The sequence below is a fragment of the Marmota flaviventris genome, chromosome 2, assembly GCF_047511675.1.
Source record: "Marmota flaviventris isolate mMarFla1 chromosome 2, mMarFla1.hap1, whole genome shotgun sequence".
Taxonomy (NCBI): Eukaryota; Metazoa; Chordata; class Mammalia; order Rodentia; family Sciuridae; genus Marmota; species Marmota flaviventris.
Genome location: NC_092499.1, coordinates 72,219,051 through 72,236,682, shown reverse-complemented (window position 1 = coordinate 72,236,682; position 17,632 = coordinate 72,219,051). Strand labels below are relative to the sequence as shown.

Sequence of the window (17,632 nt, the reverse complement as noted above, 5' to 3'; positions counted from 1 at the left end):
AGGCATGAATTGAACATACTCTATATACAAAGATATGAAAAATTGTACTCTATATGTATAATAAGAATTGTAATGCATTCCGCTGTTGTGTATTTAAAAAAATAAAATCAATAAAACTAAAAAAAAACCAATAAACATTTGCTAAAGCTATACAAGGTTCTCTCATTTCATTAGCATTTCAACCTTATTATCATCATTAGCAATATAATGCTTATATACATTAACTGAAACTACTACATATAAAACATACAAATACTGGAAAACAAATTCAAAACCCTCGATGAATTTGATGTTTATCATAAATATAATAACTATTTTTATAACAGTTAAGGTAAATCTTTTTAAAATTTATTCCCTTTATATTATAACTAATTTAAGAAAATCTTGCCATTTCTCAATTGATGATCTGCTCTGTGTCCCTCTCTCCTCTAAAACCTTTGAAACAGAATACAGAAAAGTAAAACAACAAATTAAAAGATTAAAGCCTGAACTTTCTTTTTTACATATGAAAGAGCTAATACTTCATTTTTAACTTTAAATAAAAATTATTTTATATTAACATGTAAGCCACTGCTTTATTATGTTCATTTACAGCCTTTAATTTTCCCTAAAAATATCTGGCTTAAATGGAAAGTTTATTTCATTGTTTTTGTTATGACAGATGTTCTGTCAATTTTTGCTTTGCATAATTTGGTGCAACATGGTTTTTATGATTTCTCAATGAACTGTTCTCTTTAAAAAATATGAAATATATTTATCCTTGCTAATGTTTTTCATCTTGAACTCCATTTAATATGACATTGTTATTTCTATATATTGTTATATTTGCTTTTTGTTTGTATTTGCCTGATACATACTCTCCATTTTTTATTTTTAGCCTTTATTTGTAAAATTGTTTCAGCTATTTTGTTTTAATAGTATGTAACTGTATTTTTTAAATATATCCCATACAAGTATCTCTGTCTTCTAATAGTGGTTTAACCCAGTCAGATTTTTATGATTGTTTATCTGTTCAGAACTTCTTCCAGCATCTTGTTTGTTTTCTATCTAAATGCTAACTGTTGTTTCCACTCTGTTGACCTAATTTTTATCTTTTTTCTTCTACTTTTAAAAAATTTACACCTTTCATTTCTCTTCTGATGATTATCTTAAATATTTGACATACAAACATAAATTTACATTTTTCCAGCAATGTATAGTTAATCAGCATTTATATTTTCTCCCTACATCTACTACCCCTCCACCACCAAAAACTTAAAAACATCGGTAAACATTTATTTTCCTCATTTATCTACCTTCATCCCATATTAAAATCATCTGTAATTTTAGATTTCTATAATACATATTTAGACTTAAGTTTCATTTTAGTGTCTGTGTGTATTAATTACAAATCGGTGAAAGGACAAATATTTTTTCCATTGAGGAATTCCCTCTTCACTGTTTTCAAGGAAAAATAAAGATGTGCAATATCAGCAGTTAGTTATTTGGTTGGTGTAGTCCTTATTTTTCACAGGCATCAAGAACCACCCAGGACACGAGCCAGTTTCTCTTACCCATGGCTCCCCTACTCACTGCTTCCACCTGGAGTCAGTCATCCCATTACTGAGGCTGACCAAAGGCAAAGTAGAGAAACAAAGATGAACATGAGTTAAGTTACTTAACTCCCTCTGAAGGAGTCCAACAAATTATCCTATTGATTGTCCCTGGATCTCTATTTCGTTAACAGAATTCTCCTATGCATGTCCCAGGTTATAATTTCCTTCTTCAATCCAATCAGTGTTTCCTCTTCCAGAGATTTTTCAAGTTTTTGATTTACTAGATACAGGGCTTGGTATTTTAAAATATTTTTTCCATTATTTTGAAGGCAATGGAGCAGATTATGGTCTATATTCAGAATGTCATATTCAAATTTAAATTTTTTTAGATCCCAAAGTTTATGCTAATGGCTGATTTAATATATTTATAACACACACCTGCACACACACACATCTCTGTCTCAAGTGTAGTACATTACTCTCATTTAACAAAAGCAAGTATTTAATCTATATTATTTAAAAAGAAATACCTACTTGTGGGTCTTTTTCCTTTTGTCTGAAGTCAATATTGGCAAGCTTTGACTGCTGCATAGAACTTTCTTCTTTTTTATCTAGGTTATTAAATAATACTATTTAAAATAAATTCTGAAGATAGAATCAAACATCATCTCTGACTTTTTTCTCATACTGAGGACTGAACTCAGGGCCTTATGCACACTAAGTTTGTACTCTACCACTTAGCTACAACCCTGGCCCTCATCTCCACCATTTAATTTAACCTTATCATTCAGACAATCAAGCCTATACGAATATTAAATTTAAATTTAAATACACAATTTTTAAACATCAAATCTCTTAATTTATCACTCTATATTCACTATTATAGCAATTAAATATGAAATGATAAAATGACCAACTGACAAAACTGTATCTTTAGAATCAATAACCAAAAAAGACAAAGTAATGATAGTAATGATAGAGGGGAGACAGATAATATAGTTAAACTAGTTAATCTATGCACCCTTGAATGAAATCTAATTCAAATGTCTCAATGACCAAGTCTCAAACACTATTAACACAAGTATGCTACCCATAGAAATCATACATATGACAATATAATTCCTCAAATAAAAATATATAATTATTTATATTCCTCTGACAGCTGAGAAACCCAACCAGAACACATTTTGTGTGAAAAGTTTCCTTCTCAGAGGGAAAAAATATGTAGAGAAGACATTTCTTGTTTGCTCTCCGACTCAAAGCAGTACTTTCCTGAGTCTATAAGTCTCCAGTATTGTTTGTTCTTGCTCACGCCAAATGATAACTAAAATTTATTTTTATTTCTCCTTCTGTGGGTTTACCCAAACAAATAAAATTATTAAATAATAAACAATTCTGTACCTGTAACTCTTGGTTCTGAAGAATGCATCTTTTTTGGTCTTACTAATATATGAGGTTCATAAGGAAGAAATAATTGAGTGCTTTGAGGGATTTTATTCAATACAAGCATATGCTCATCTTTTTCAAAAATTCTAAAGAGAAGAATAGATTATGTTAAATATGAGCTAAGTAAAAATTAACGTATTCTGAAGCTAGAGGGGATATTTAGATACTATGCAGTTAAAATCCTCCACTTTGCAAATAATGAAACTAGTTCCAGAGATTTTTTTTCTAAAGAGAGAGGGAGAGAGAGAGAATTTTTTAATATTTATTTTTTAGTTTTTCGGCGGACACAACATCTTTTGTTTGTATGTGGTGCTAAGGATCGAACCCGGGCCGCATGCATGCCAGGCGAGCACGCTACTGCTTGAGCCACATCCCCAGCCCCAGTTCCAGAGATTTTTAACAGACTTTTGTACAATATTATTAAATTACTTGGTAATAGTGCCAGAGCTAAAACACCTTTCCTGATTAAGTCCAGTAGTCTTCTCAGTATGTCACAATTTTATTTTTAAGACATAATCATTCTTTTTGTTTTGGTACTAGAAATTGAACCAAGGGACACCTAGCAACTGAGCCATATCCCCAGGCCTTTTTATATTTTGAGACAGAGTCTCATTCAGTTGCTTAGGGCCTTCTTAAGTTGCTGAGGCTTCAAACTTGCAAGCCTCCTGCCTCAGCCTCCCAAGTCACTGGGATTACAGATTTGCATCAATGCATCCAGCAAACATAGTCATTTTTAACGACTTTTCAAACATATCAAAAACATCTTAAACCAAAAGTCTAACCATAAAAGTAACATTTTAGATTTCAGAGTACTTTAAACTTCAAAAAGACTGATTTGGAAACAAATCAACTACCATGAATACAGAAATCATTAAAACAGTAGTACATCATAAGTGGGTCTTTTAAGTTTTTTACTGAAAGATAATTTCATTGACTTCTTCCTAAATCAATGAAGTAGAATAAATGCTATCAAAATACACTGATTCTACCTTATCAATTTAGGATACATGCCAAGTTCCCCAGTACCGAACTTTACATATACCATAGTTTTCCCTATACATACATAGACAAATTTAACACCTTTTCCATCTTAACTAAGTAAGCACTTATTACACATTGTAGCTTTTTTTCCTCCTGTGGTGGATTTAACCCAGGAGTACTTAATCACTGAGCTACATCTCCATTCCTTTTTATTTATTTTTTAAATTTTGAGACAAGTTATCTCTAAGCTGCTTAGGGCCTAAGTTGCTGAGGCTGGTTTCCAACTTGCAATCCTCCTGTCTTAGTCTCCCAAGGCATGCACCCCCACACTCAGCTGTGGCCTAACTTTTGCAGTGTGAGGTATGATAGCAAAACTACATAAATTTCTTTTTCCTTTTTCACAATTTCATGGACAGATAAATCTAATCATAGATCTTGGCATCCTAAGCATATAACTGTTTTTTTTTTCCCTTATGTTAAGAACTTTCACCTTTTCACTTAAATAAAGCATTTTACAGCTTCTATTCGACATATCCAAATTGCCAGCATCATTAATCTTTGACTTTGGGGTCATTTTTAAGTAAAATAAGGGTTACTTGAACACCAGCACCATGATAATATAACATTCAATGGGATAATTGAAATGGCCACTAAGTAACTAACAGGCAGGTCATGTATACATTTTAGACATACTGAACAAAGTGATGATTCACATCCCAGGTACAATAGAGTACAATGGCATGAAATTTCATCAGACTATTCAGAACAGCATGCAATTTAATTGTTTATTTCCAGAATTTTCTATCTAATATTTCTGTATCATGGTTGACTACAGATAATTGAAATCAAGGAAAGCAAAACCATGGATAAGGGGGTGCTACTGTATACACTGAGTAAAAAATGACTAAATATTTATATAAGTTCCTCTCAATATACAGAATTTTATGTTAAAACATTGTTGGCAAAGCAAAATTCTGTATCTTTGCCTATTTTTTTCAATCAATGTCACCATAAAACTAAATACATACTGCCATAGATACGATATGTGGGAGTGCAACATGTTGGGGAGGAGGTCAAGCAAATAACAGATCCAAGGAAGTGGGTTCAGGGAAATAAACTCGAGAAGAGTGTGTTGAAAAATCAACACAAAGGCAATGGAGACTAAGGAATGGAAATTTAGAATGAAAAAAGGGCACAGGCAAAAAGAAAAAAAAATAGAAAGTAGATCAGAAACAGCAAGAGTAACACATCTATTTTTCTGTAAGAGAAAAATTAATGACTTTTTCTTCATGCCTCCACCACTAAGGTCTATTTTATCAAAAAACAGGACAAAAAAACAAGGAAACATATGACATCATGGATTAAGTCACAATTATAGGCTCATCTACACTCTCCATGATAAAGAAAGAACTAAACAAGTTGGTGACAAGGTGATAAAAAGGTGGACTGTGTATCAGATGTGCTGTTGCTACCCTCTCTCCCTCTACAATTATAATATCCTCAGCCTCACTAAAGCATACTAAATAATAATAGTTCATAACACTTAAATTAATATTTTAAAAAATATTTTATTTTTTAGTTATAGTTGGATACAATATCTTTTTTTAATTTATTTATTTTTATGTGGTGCTGAGGATCGAACCCAGGGCCCCACACGTGCTAGGTGAGCGCTCCACCACTGAGCCACAACTCCAACCCCTTAAATTAATATTTTTCATAAGAAATTAATAGAAGATAGCCTGCATGACAAAGGTGTAGAAAACATACATTGGAGAAAAGATAGCCTCTTCAACACATGATGCTGGGAAAACTGGAAATCATATGCAGCAAAATGAAATTAAATCCCTCTATCTCATCATGTACAAAACTCAACTCAAAATGGATCAAGGACCTAGGAATTAGACCAGAGACCCTGTGCCTAATACAAGGAAAAGTAGGCCCAAATATTCATCATGTCAGATTAGGTCCTGACTTCCTTGATCAGATTCCTAAAGCACAAGAAATAAAATCAAGAATCAATAAATGGAATGGATTCAAACTAAAAAGCTTCTTCTCATGAGTGGGAGAACATCTTTACTAGACACACATCATATAGAGCACTAACTTCCAGGATATATAAAAAAACTCAAAAAACTTAACACCAAAAAAAAACCCAAATAACCCAATCAACAAACGGGCTATGAAACCGAATAGACACTTCTCAGAAGAAGATATACAATCCATCAACAAATATATGAAAAAATATTCAACATCTCTAGTAATTAGCGAAATGCAAATCAAAACTACTCTAAGATTTCATCTCACTCCATTTCGAATGGCAATAATCAAGTATACAAGCAACAATAAATGCTGGCGAGGATGTGGGGAAAAAGTACGCTGAAAATTGGTGCAATCACTCTGGAAAGCAATATGGAGATTCCTCAGAGAACTACGAATGGAATCACCATTTGACCCAGCTATCCCACTCCTCTGTCTATACCCAAAGGACTTAAGATCAGCATACTATAGTGACACAGCCACATCAATTTTTATAGCAGCTCAATTCACAACAGCAAAACTGTCTGACCTAGATGCCCTTCAATAGATGAACAGATAAAGAAACTGTAGTATATATACACAATGAAATATTACTCAGTATTAAAAGAGAATAAAATTCTGGTATTTGCAGGTAAATGGATGGAGTTGGAGAATATCATGCTAAGCAAAGTAAGCCAATCCCAAAAAACCAAAGGCTGAATGTTTTCTCTGATAAGTGGATGCTGATCCATAATGAGGGGAGGGGGCATGGAAAGAATGAAGGAACTTTGGATTGGGCAAAGGGGAGGGAGGGAAGGAGAACAGGAATGGGGATAGGAAAGATGGTGGAATGAGGACATTATTACCCTAGGTACATATATGACTGCACAAATGGTGTGACTCTACATCATGTACAACCAGAGAAATGAAAAGTTGTGCTCCATTTGTGTACAATGAAACGAAATGCATTCTGCTGTCATGTATAACTAATCAGAACAACAACAAAAAAGAGGATAGAATACAGAATCAAACTTTTAGATGCAGAATCTCTGGTCACATAAAATTCAATTTTAAAATTTACCTATACCTTTCTTTCAATTCCTTTCTCTTTTCTGTACTTTTTTTCTTTTCTTCAAGAGTTTCTGAAAGATTCTTGGTTTCATAAAGTCTTGCAATCAGCTAAAAGAAAAATGGGAAAGGAAAATGAAATAATTACCTGCAAAGAAGAATGTTTTATCTTAATTAATGAATATGATTTTTTTTTCTGTAGAATCACAAGATTTGTATTTTTGGCAGAATTTATTATCTTCTATTGAAAGTCATTAAGAGTTACATCAATATTAAATCACACCCCTTTAACTTTTCCTTACTACTAAATTTTCAATCATAAATATCAATAAATTTCCATTTTTTAAAAGAATAATTATAAGCAAAATAGACATTGAATATTTACATAGGGACATAGTTATCACATATTTTAAAGGAAATAGCATCCATTTTTCTCTCATTATTAAAATTATATTGCTGGGGGGGCTGGGGTTGTGGCTCAGTGGTAGAGTGCTCGCGTAGCATGCATAAGGCACTGGGTTCGATCCTCAGGACCACATAAAAAAATAAAATAAAGTTATTGTGTCCACCTAAAACTAACAAATAAATATTTAGAAAAAAAATAAAACTATATTGCTGTTATTTTGTACCTTATAACTATGAATGATCACTATAAAATCTAATTTTCAAAAAATTTACAAAATTTAATTTTCAATTTTTTCTCAAAATTTATAAAATGATTTTGGTGAGTTCTTGTATCTATGTGAATCAAAACCACAATTCAATGGATGACACTAAAAATATTCAATAAAACCTTAAAAGCTTAACTGTTTCTAGACTGGCTTCCTAAAAATTATAAACTACAGTTGTAAATTTTGCAAGATTAAATTATTTAAACTATTTACTATCTTGTTCACCTTTTTGAAAACACTGTTACTTTTTCAATGCTTTTAAATTCCTGTTACAGGGCCAGAGGTATTAGGCACCAGTGGATCAAACCCAGAGCCTAGTATGCATGAGGCCCTGGGTTTAACCTACTGCACCACAAGTCAATAAGTAAATTCCTCTTAACCTACACCTTAATCCTTCCTCAGGCCCTCCCAAAGCCAACCTATTCCCCCAAATTCAGAGTTAAATAAATTCCACACCTGAAATACATTTTGGCTTCAAAGTGATCTGAAGCTTATCAATTGGCCTTTGTCCACATTGAGGCTATCTTAACAGCTCTTCTAAGGTGTCAACTAACACACTATTATACATTAATACATATTTTAGAAACAATAACAAAATATATACCTTGTTTAATGAATTAATTTCCATTTCTGCTTCATCTGCTTCTTTCTTCAATTCAGATGAACTTTTGGTAACACTGTTGGCATGTTTCAGGATATCTTGTGTTTTACATCTCAGATTAACTCTTTTTATGTTAAGGAACTATGCTGTGCAAGTAAACCTTACATTTAAAATAAATGTACTATGTCAGAAATAGTTAATATTGTATATGTCATTTATATGTGTGGTATATATAAGCAATAAGCACTTTTAATAACAGTATCTGAAACAGGTAAGATTAATATAAATATTTGGCAGACTAATGAAGATAAGTTAGTATTGATCTATATTAATTTAAAAGTAACATCCATCAAAAATATTTGTTAGAATATTTTCATTCAGTTAAATATTTTCACAAGGTGTTATTTGTTTTTTTTAAAACTAAGTTCACTGTGTCATTGGGATGACTAATAAAATATAATAAATTCAGGTCCCAATTTAACTTTTTATGCTTCCATCATGTATTATTCCAAAGTCAACATTAAAAATCCACCCAATTTCCCTTTTCTTGCCTTATAAGGTTGATCAATGCACCCTGTAAAACTGAGAACTTTCATCTGGACATTCTGTTTAGAGAGGATTTAGACTCAATTTCAAGTAGAAAATTTATCTGCTATTAATAGACATCCTACATGGTTATTAATTAACACAATTACCTAAGTTCCTTTATTATCTATCTAGAATTTAGAAATGAATAGAAGAATAACAGTGAACAAGAACTCTAGAGAAATTTTATCAGAACTTCCTATCCTGCCTTAAAAATATGTGACTTATATGCTAGAACAAACATTTCAGGTGAATATTATTTATAAAGCTATGTTACTACCAAAAGTCTCAGTTTAAATTTTTAGAAATAAATCCTAATCTTTAATTCTTCCTACCTCCATCTACCTCTTCTTGTTTGTCATGCAACTTTACATCTCATCCCAACTCATATCCAACTCCCTTATACTTTCTGTACTTCACTTACCAACTAAATTCTGCCCTTTCCCACTAAGAAGTTAATGCATAAACAACAAATGTTCATAAAAATATAATAGGCTCAAACCAAAACATGAAGGATAAAAAGCAGCAGAGGAGATAAAAGAATGGTTTAGGATGAAACAGAAAGGAAGCAAGGTAGAATACAGGGATAAAGAAGACTTAGTACAAACATAGGAGTTATAATCTGATAGAAAAGCATATAAAGGATTGTGGAGGTTGAAAGAGGATTAAAGTTTCAAGTTCATCATCAAGAAAGATCTCTCTGACAAATAGGTGAGACTTAGACCAATTAAGAATTACTTAAGCATCTATTACAGTGATACTGTATTAGAATTCTTTATTTGTCTTTCTCCTCTACTAAACTGTGAGCTCCTTGCAAGAGAGCTTTGTAATTTCTTCAGTACTGCCTGACACAAGGTAAGTACCCAATGAATTTTTAAATATTAGTGAATAATTGTTGACTCACTTCCTTACCACCATAATAATAAGAAATAATTAATCAATTTAATCAGAACTTCTTTGATAAGACAAAGCAAGATGACATTTTCATTAGTTTGATTGTCGATATGCCACTTTAAAGCCAAATACACATACTATTTTATTCCCCTTAAAATTACTTGCTTTTGATCACATGTACATGAGAACTAATCCCAAAAGACCTTAAAGTGACCTTTAAAATCTGAATTAAACACAAAAACAAATCTATGAGGCTCTCACCAGGAAAACAAAATAATAATTAAAATACAGAAACAATACTTATCTAATAAAATTATAAATAGAAATACTATTGTGGATACATGTGTAATGTCCACTTGGTAAGTGATGGAAAGGGTGCAGGCACTGAAAAAAAGTCATAGTTGAGACTGATTTATTATATTCTTCTCAGTACAAAGATATAATAATTAAAGCAACATATTACAGAAAGGTTAATACCTAGAAATTCCATAAGAATAGTTTCATTCATTTTTAGTTGTTCAGAACATGCCAACACTCTGTTTTGAATTTCTTCATGTTCTCTTTTCTTCTCATAATATTCACGTGAAAAGGGTGTTTCTGAATATTTTAGTTGGTATTGCTTCAAAACTTCTTTATACTGACATACATAATCATGATACATTTTTCTGTTAAAAATAAAAGAAATGATGTAGAATAGATCTAAAAACCTAATAAATATCACTTGTTAAAGTCTCCTAAATTAAGTATAAAAAGCAATTCAAACATCTATTTGTCTGTATTTCCCTCATTATTTTCTGTCCTTCAACTTTCTTTAACCCCAAGACACTTCTCAGCTACACTTTTTTTATTCCTCACCTGGTTAATCCTCTTCAATTTAACTTCCACTTCCACCAGTATAATGACATTATTCTCTCCATGGTCATCAATGATCTAAATTGTCTAATCAAATGATCTCTTTTTCATGTTCATCCTAACTGACATTGGAGAACTGGGTTCTTTTAGTCACACCTTTTTTTTTCCACATTTTTTATTGGTGCATTACAGTTGTACATAATGATGGGATTTGTTGTTACATATTCATTCATGCACAGGATATAACAATATAATTTGGCCAATATCAGTTATACCTTCTTAAATATATATGCTCCCTGGGTTCTGACCTCTGTAACTATGCCTTTTAAATCTCCTTTAATTTTCTTCAGCTAAAACTATTACATGAAGTCACGTTCTATGTGTTAAAACTCTGGGTTCATAATCATTCATGTATACCCCACAAGTATTCTTATGAAGAATTTGAGCCGTTTGGAGGAACTCTTCTATATCAACTCAACTAATAATGGGTGACCATCTATTTAGGCACAAGTCGTAAGTGAGGCATTATTCTTACAAAAGAATATTAAGACTTCTTTCTTATTTGACCCATACAGACAAAGGAGTTGATTACTACTGCCTATGTGCCAAAACTTTGTGATGGGGTGGGGGAGAAGATACTGAGGATTGAATCTAGAGCCTTGCATGTTAAGCAAGTGCTCTACCACTGAGCTACATCCCCAGGCTGCCTATGTGCCAAATCTAATCCATCCTCTGTTGTCTGTGAACTAAGAATGGTTTTTAAATTATTGAAAAAAACTCAAAAGAATACTCTATGACATAATAAAATTATATGAAGTTCAAATTTCACTGTCCAATAAGGTTTTATTGGATCATATCTCATTTATTTATATATGGCCTAAAGCCATCTTGTACCACACAGAAGAGTTGAGCTACAATACTTACTATCTGGTATTTTACAAAAAATGTTTGCCAATCCTGATCTATAACACTGAAAGTACTCAATACAGTTCTTCACAGAAAATATACCCTCAGCCTCAGTGTTAGGGACTGCACCGAGAGCCTCACTCATTGAGCTATACAGCCCCAGTCCTACAGAAAATATATTCCTGAATCCTCTTTTTACCAAATTCTGGTTTCAAAAATAATATTCATAGTAAACTTTTTGAAAATATATAGTCCTTATATTCCTCAAGATTTTATTTCTTGGATCAAGAAATTTCTTAAAAGATGCTATAATGATTGTTCTCCTTAGCAGAGAATAAGAGCAAGTATTCTTAAAACTTCTGGTTTAATAAGTAATGATTAATAAGTACTGGGTCAACAAGTCTGAATTTTAAGAATGGTCTAATTTTTTAGTATTGCTAAACTCTGTCCCAAATAAGCAGTTGAGCCCCAAATAAGTTCCTATTCTTCTAAATGTATATTTATTAATTAAGACCCCACATATAATAACTTGAGAAAATGGTCCAGGGAGAAGAGAAATACCATTGAAAAATTAGGCCTTGGTCATCTGTTTCATATGAGATTAGTATATCATATTCCATCCTGTTCATATTATATAGTCATATCCACTTCTAACATCTTCCATATAGAAACTTTGGCAGAACACAGCATAGCTAAGTCATGATTCAGAAAGTCATTATTATCTAATTTATTCGAGCAGTACTAGTCTTCAGGAATGCTCAGGACAAGAATGGGAGATCAGAAATAAGTAGCTAGTGTCCCTACTTCCTTCCTACTTCCTCAGTACTGATTGTTGAAATGAAGGAAATTATATACTTTTATGAATATGTCAAAATAAATACCACTATTATGTATACCTTAATGCATTAATAAAAACATTAAAACGGGGACTTTTTTGAAAGAATTTACTGAAAATATTACCACACTCCCCAGTTTCCCCTTTATGAAGACCCAGGAGAGAAATTTCTCTCAAGTCTCGGGAAAAACTTCATAACTTATCCTAAGCAAGTAAACTGCTAAGGATTAAAACCAGGGCCTTGAGCATTCTAGGAAAATGTTCTACCATTGAGTCACACCCCCAGCCTCTAATTGAATTTTTTTTAAATGAATACTCTGATCATATTTCTTGATCAATGCCTTGACTACTAAGAATTTCAAAGCCTAATCTGTACTTTTAACAAACAATATTTGGGACCACATGTAGCCTTGATTTTCTTTAAACACTGTGGTATTTTTATACAAATATCTCAAATTCTTTTGGGATTGAAGCAGGATCTATAAATGACAACCTAATAGTCTCCTTCATCTTTTCCACCCTCTGTCTACTCTTTGGATAATAGCATACTTTTGGCTTTCTCCACTTTGCTCCATATATTTTCCTGAGAAACCTCATCTATATACAAGATTTCTAATGCCATTAAGTCCCAATCTTTAACTTTAATTCTAACCTAAGACTCAACTTTGAAAATAATGGATTATAGATTTTACATTGGTAGTTATTTTAGGAGGGTTTTTTGTTTGATATTAGGGACTGAAATCAAGGGTGCTTTACCACTGAGCTTTATCCCCGGCATTATTTATTTATTTATTATTTTTTATTTTTGAGACAGTATCTTGCTAAGTTGCTTAGGGTCTCACTAAGTTGCTACAGCTGCCCTTGAACTTATGATCCTCCTATCTCAACCTTCAACTTGTTAGGATTATAGGTATGCACCACAAGGCCTTCAACATATGTGTTTCTTAAGTAAAATGTAAAAACTGATAAGTGTTCTCCTCAAATCACTTCAGTTTTTAAAATTAGGTAAAATTTTAATGCTATATATATCATGTTCAAAGTCTCTAACCTTGTTTTATTACATTCATTAATTACATTTAATCCCTAAGATGATGTGATTTTACATGTAGTAAAATAAATTCACATAACTACTGGTATTTCTCCATTAGAATATAACCACTTTACTAAATTAGCAATCTGAAAAACTGAAATTTGACACAAAATACCTTTAAAAAACCAATACCTCAAATTTTTCAAAATGTTTATTCTACAAATAATTATCCTCCTAAATGTTTGCCTACACTGTTTAGTCATAAATACCATTAATTGAAGAACTTTGCTATAAATGCTGCTGATAGATAAATGGTTTGTATCTAAGGCAATATCTCAACATATTCAAGCTTTTACAATAAATATGGAGACCATCAATGATTCAGTCCAAGATATCACATTTACTTAAAAAAATATTCCCTCAGAATACACACTTTCTAAATTTTTCAGTTAACATTCTTACATAGCATGTTCCAGTAATACTAATTTATAGAACTGATACACTTAAGTTAATATAAATACTGTACTTGTCTTTTTCAATGGTTTCTTGATAAATAGTAAATTGGTCCTGCATATAATCTTCATGTTTATGAAAAACATCACATGTTGGCTTCCAGCTATGGAAAAAAGTTATAGTTGTAATTAGCATTTCAGAATGATAAACAAATAAAAAAATTGGCAGAGATAATAAAAAATGAACAAAATCATTTAAAGAGAAATGAATGTGTCTACCTAGAGAAAACAAGTTTACATCAAGAAAACATTCCCTATGCCACAATGAAATCTACTACTCTGTATAATTAATATGAACCAATTTTTAAAATAATAAATACAACAGTATAAAAAAAGAAAAAATTGCATATCCTATCCCCATCACTATCAATATCCACACACTCATATGCTCAAATATTAATATTCATTAATTTTTACATAAAATTTGTTTTTGAGATATGACAGGGAAAGAAGCAAATACAGCATGGCTGAATTATGTATTGCTATGATATTCCATTACACACCCTATAACACTTCATCAGCCCTTCTTTCTCATCATATTTCTAAGGTCTTGGCCAAGAAATTCTTTTTAGTTAGCACTTGGATTAGGGTTAAAGAGTCTTTTTTCTTCCTCTGACACACTGTTATGCCCTCCTAAGTTACAAAGAAAGAAACTAGGCCAAAATAGACTATCAAATCAGATACAATAAAATGAATATTCACCTTATATATTTTTGTTTTATTATATAACTTGAAAACTATTACCAATACAAAAAAACTAAAATTACTATATATACCATGGCAGCTTCCATTCTAAGTATTGTTTGAATATTTCCTCTATTTTCATTTTTTTTTCCATATTCAAAAAGTACATATGGCCATTTGGAAGCACAGAAGAGTATATATAAGAAACTAACTATCATACATATTCTCAATATTAAATAACTACTATGATTTTAAAATTGTTTTGAGATTTTGCTACAATTATATATTTTAACATTACTGAGATCATATTCACATAAAATTAATCCTTCTTTATCACTTACTGAAATTATACTTAAAAATTTGTCTTAATTTCTTTTCTTTCTTTCATTTTTTTTTTTTTTATGGTGCTGGGGATTGAACCCAGGGGCCTTGTGCATTCCAGGCGAGCACTCTACCAACTGAGCTATATCCCCAACCCCTTAATTTCTGATACTTAAAATATATTCCCCAAAAGGAAATTTGAAGGTCTAAGATTATACATGCATATATTCTGAGTATTTAAAAATTCCATAAGAAACATATGCTTACTGAGAAGATATTCACTATAAGCTTTTCAATGTGCATCCTTTGAGGTTTTTCTTAGATATAGATATATTATCATGCATTGGGTTCATATTATGAATAATGATGCATAAACTGCTTTATTCAATTTGCAATATACTATTAACATTTTCCCATGTCAAACATACACCTATGTCATGATTTTAGTGGCTGCCTAGTGTTCAGTCATATGGATATACCAAAATTCATTTAACCAGTCCCCTTATGTTGAACATTTAGAGTTACTTCCAATGTTTTCCTATCATAAAAATGGTTGAAGTAGAAGTCACACAATTCAATGGCAAGAAAAGAAATAACTTGATTAGAAATTGGACAAAAGACCTGGAGAGACATTTCTCAAAAGAAGTCTTTTATCTTGAAAAGTTTTAGGTTGGATTCCCTCATACAAACTAAGATCTTAAGCCAGAGTGTAGCTCAGTGGTACTTGTCTATCATGTATCAAGGTAGCACTTGCCTATCATGCATAAGGCCCTGGATTTGATTCCCAGCACCTCATAAAGAAAAACACTAAGATCTTGAAAAGTCAAAAAAATGGAAATTATTTCAGTCTAACAGGACTTACATAGACTACACTAAAATTCTTTATTTATACTAACTATATCTAAATTCGTGAAATCTCTTAATTCAGCACTTAGGGCAATGGTAGAGAACATGCTTAGCATGTACAAGGAAGACCCTGAGTTCAACCCCCAATACCAAAAAACCAAAACAAAATAAGCAATGGTGTCTTCAACTATAAACCTAGAAATCTTGAATAAAAAAAGTCAAATGACAATTACTGAAGGTTCATTTCTTTCAAATACTCACTTACTACAGTTGTCTTTGATTTCATTACTATGTTTACAGTAATGAGCAATTTCCTCATCTGTTGTATTTATACTTTCATGTATCTTACAAATAGTTGATTTGTTTTCTTTTATGTCTTCAAAGCATTCTAAAAGAGGAAATGTTTATTTTCTTAAGGTAGAAATTATAAATTCAAAATAAACAAATACAGTAAGAAAAAACAGTTTATGGCAACTTACCTAAAAAGAAGACAGCCAGAAAGGAGAGGAAGTGAGGCTTGAGAAGGGAAGGCTCCTGTACTAAAAAGTAGAAAACCACAGCCCCCCAGAAACTAAGGTGGATTTGTATTTGCAATTGAAGAATGTCCCCTGGGCTAGATTAGGTGACACTTAAGGTCAATTCATCTTATGATGCTATAAATTCATGCAAATGTTTACTCATTAATTATATTAACATAAGGATTTTGTTATTGACAAATACATAATTTCTATCAATTAATTATTAAATACACCATCAACTAACTTATTTACCAATGATTTAAGATAAACTTAGTTCTTGAAAATATTAAACAATTTCATAATACTTTATTTTTTGATTGTAGAAAAAATAACCAAATTCAATCTTTCTATGACAATTAAGAAGCTGATAGTTATATTTTTAGAACTAAAATATTTAAAACATTATATTTATTTAATTTGCCCAGCCACTTCACTTATATTTACTAGCCAATTCACTTATTTCAGAACTATTATTCCTGAAAATATGGCATCAATCCTGGTTCCTAATTTTTGATGATTTCTTTAAAGAGAAACATTTCACTCAAATATTTGAAGTAACCTTGTTATTTGAGAAATATAACATTTTTTAAACTGCATCTTAGGGGTCATTGCTGCTTAAAGCAAAATTCTTCACAAAATAATTAAATGCAGAATACACAAAATTACTGAAAAACAGTAGGTGAATCACAACTATTTTGCCTAGGCTAAAAAGCTCATTATTAGTAGAGAATTTCCACAAGAGTTACAATGCCAACTACAAGTTGCCCTAAACAGGGCAATTATATATTATACTATATGTCATAAAAAAATTAAGACAAAAACATCTTTAACATGCAAAACTACTTACTATTAATTCTTTGAATCATGTCTTCTTTAGTACTTATATCTTGCTCATACTGGAAAACTAAAACAATTCTCTTGTGACTTTACTTCATTGTTAAAATGTCGAATAATAATACAGTTACCTATTTCTTTATTTTCACTTTATACCTACCAAATTCTAACAAAAGTCTGTCCAGACTGACAAAGAGGCTGTCATTCATCTTGGATACTATGTAAAGAAAATAAAAATAAGTGAATATACACATGAATATAGACATGTGCATATTCATGTGTATATGAAATATACACATGAATATAAAATGAAAATACACATGTATATTCAGTAACAACTTTTTAAATATAACATTCTCACAGAAAAATGTGGATGGAGCAAGACAGAGGGTAAGAGACGTTTTCAGACCACAGCCACCTTCCTGGTAGAGCCCTAAGAGACACTTAGGCAGCTGCTGAACGTCGTTGCATGACTGAGACTAGGGGCAAGGGTGGGC

General features: G+C 31.4%; 1 protein-coding gene across 1 annotated transcript in view; it reads right to left on the bottom strand.

Moving 5' to 3' along the window:
- Positions 1-17,344, bottom strand: part of C2H14orf39 (chromosome 2 C14orf39 homolog) — a 34,784-nt gene extending 17,440 nt beyond the window's left edge. Inside the window, exons 1-10 of the mRNA XM_027929397.2 lie at positions 17,296-17,344; positions 17,149-17,205; positions 16,045-16,171; positions 13,947-14,036; positions 10,275-10,462; positions 10,139-10,181; positions 8,322-8,442; positions 7,066-7,157; positions 2,937-3,067; positions 2,070-2,146 (exon numbers count right to left, since the gene is read on the bottom strand). Of these exons, the coding sequence (XP_027785198.1) occupies positions 2,070-2,146; positions 2,937-3,067; positions 7,066-7,157; positions 8,322-8,442; positions 10,139-10,181; positions 10,275-10,462; positions 13,947-14,036; positions 16,045-16,171; positions 17,149-17,205; positions 17,296-17,344 (975 nt within the window). The remainder of the gene's footprint in view (positions 1-2,069; positions 2,147-2,936; positions 3,068-7,065; positions 7,158-8,321; positions 8,443-10,138; positions 10,182-10,274; positions 10,463-13,946; positions 14,037-16,044; positions 16,172-17,148; positions 17,206-17,295) is intronic.
- Positions 17,345-17,632: the final 288 nt, after the last annotated feature.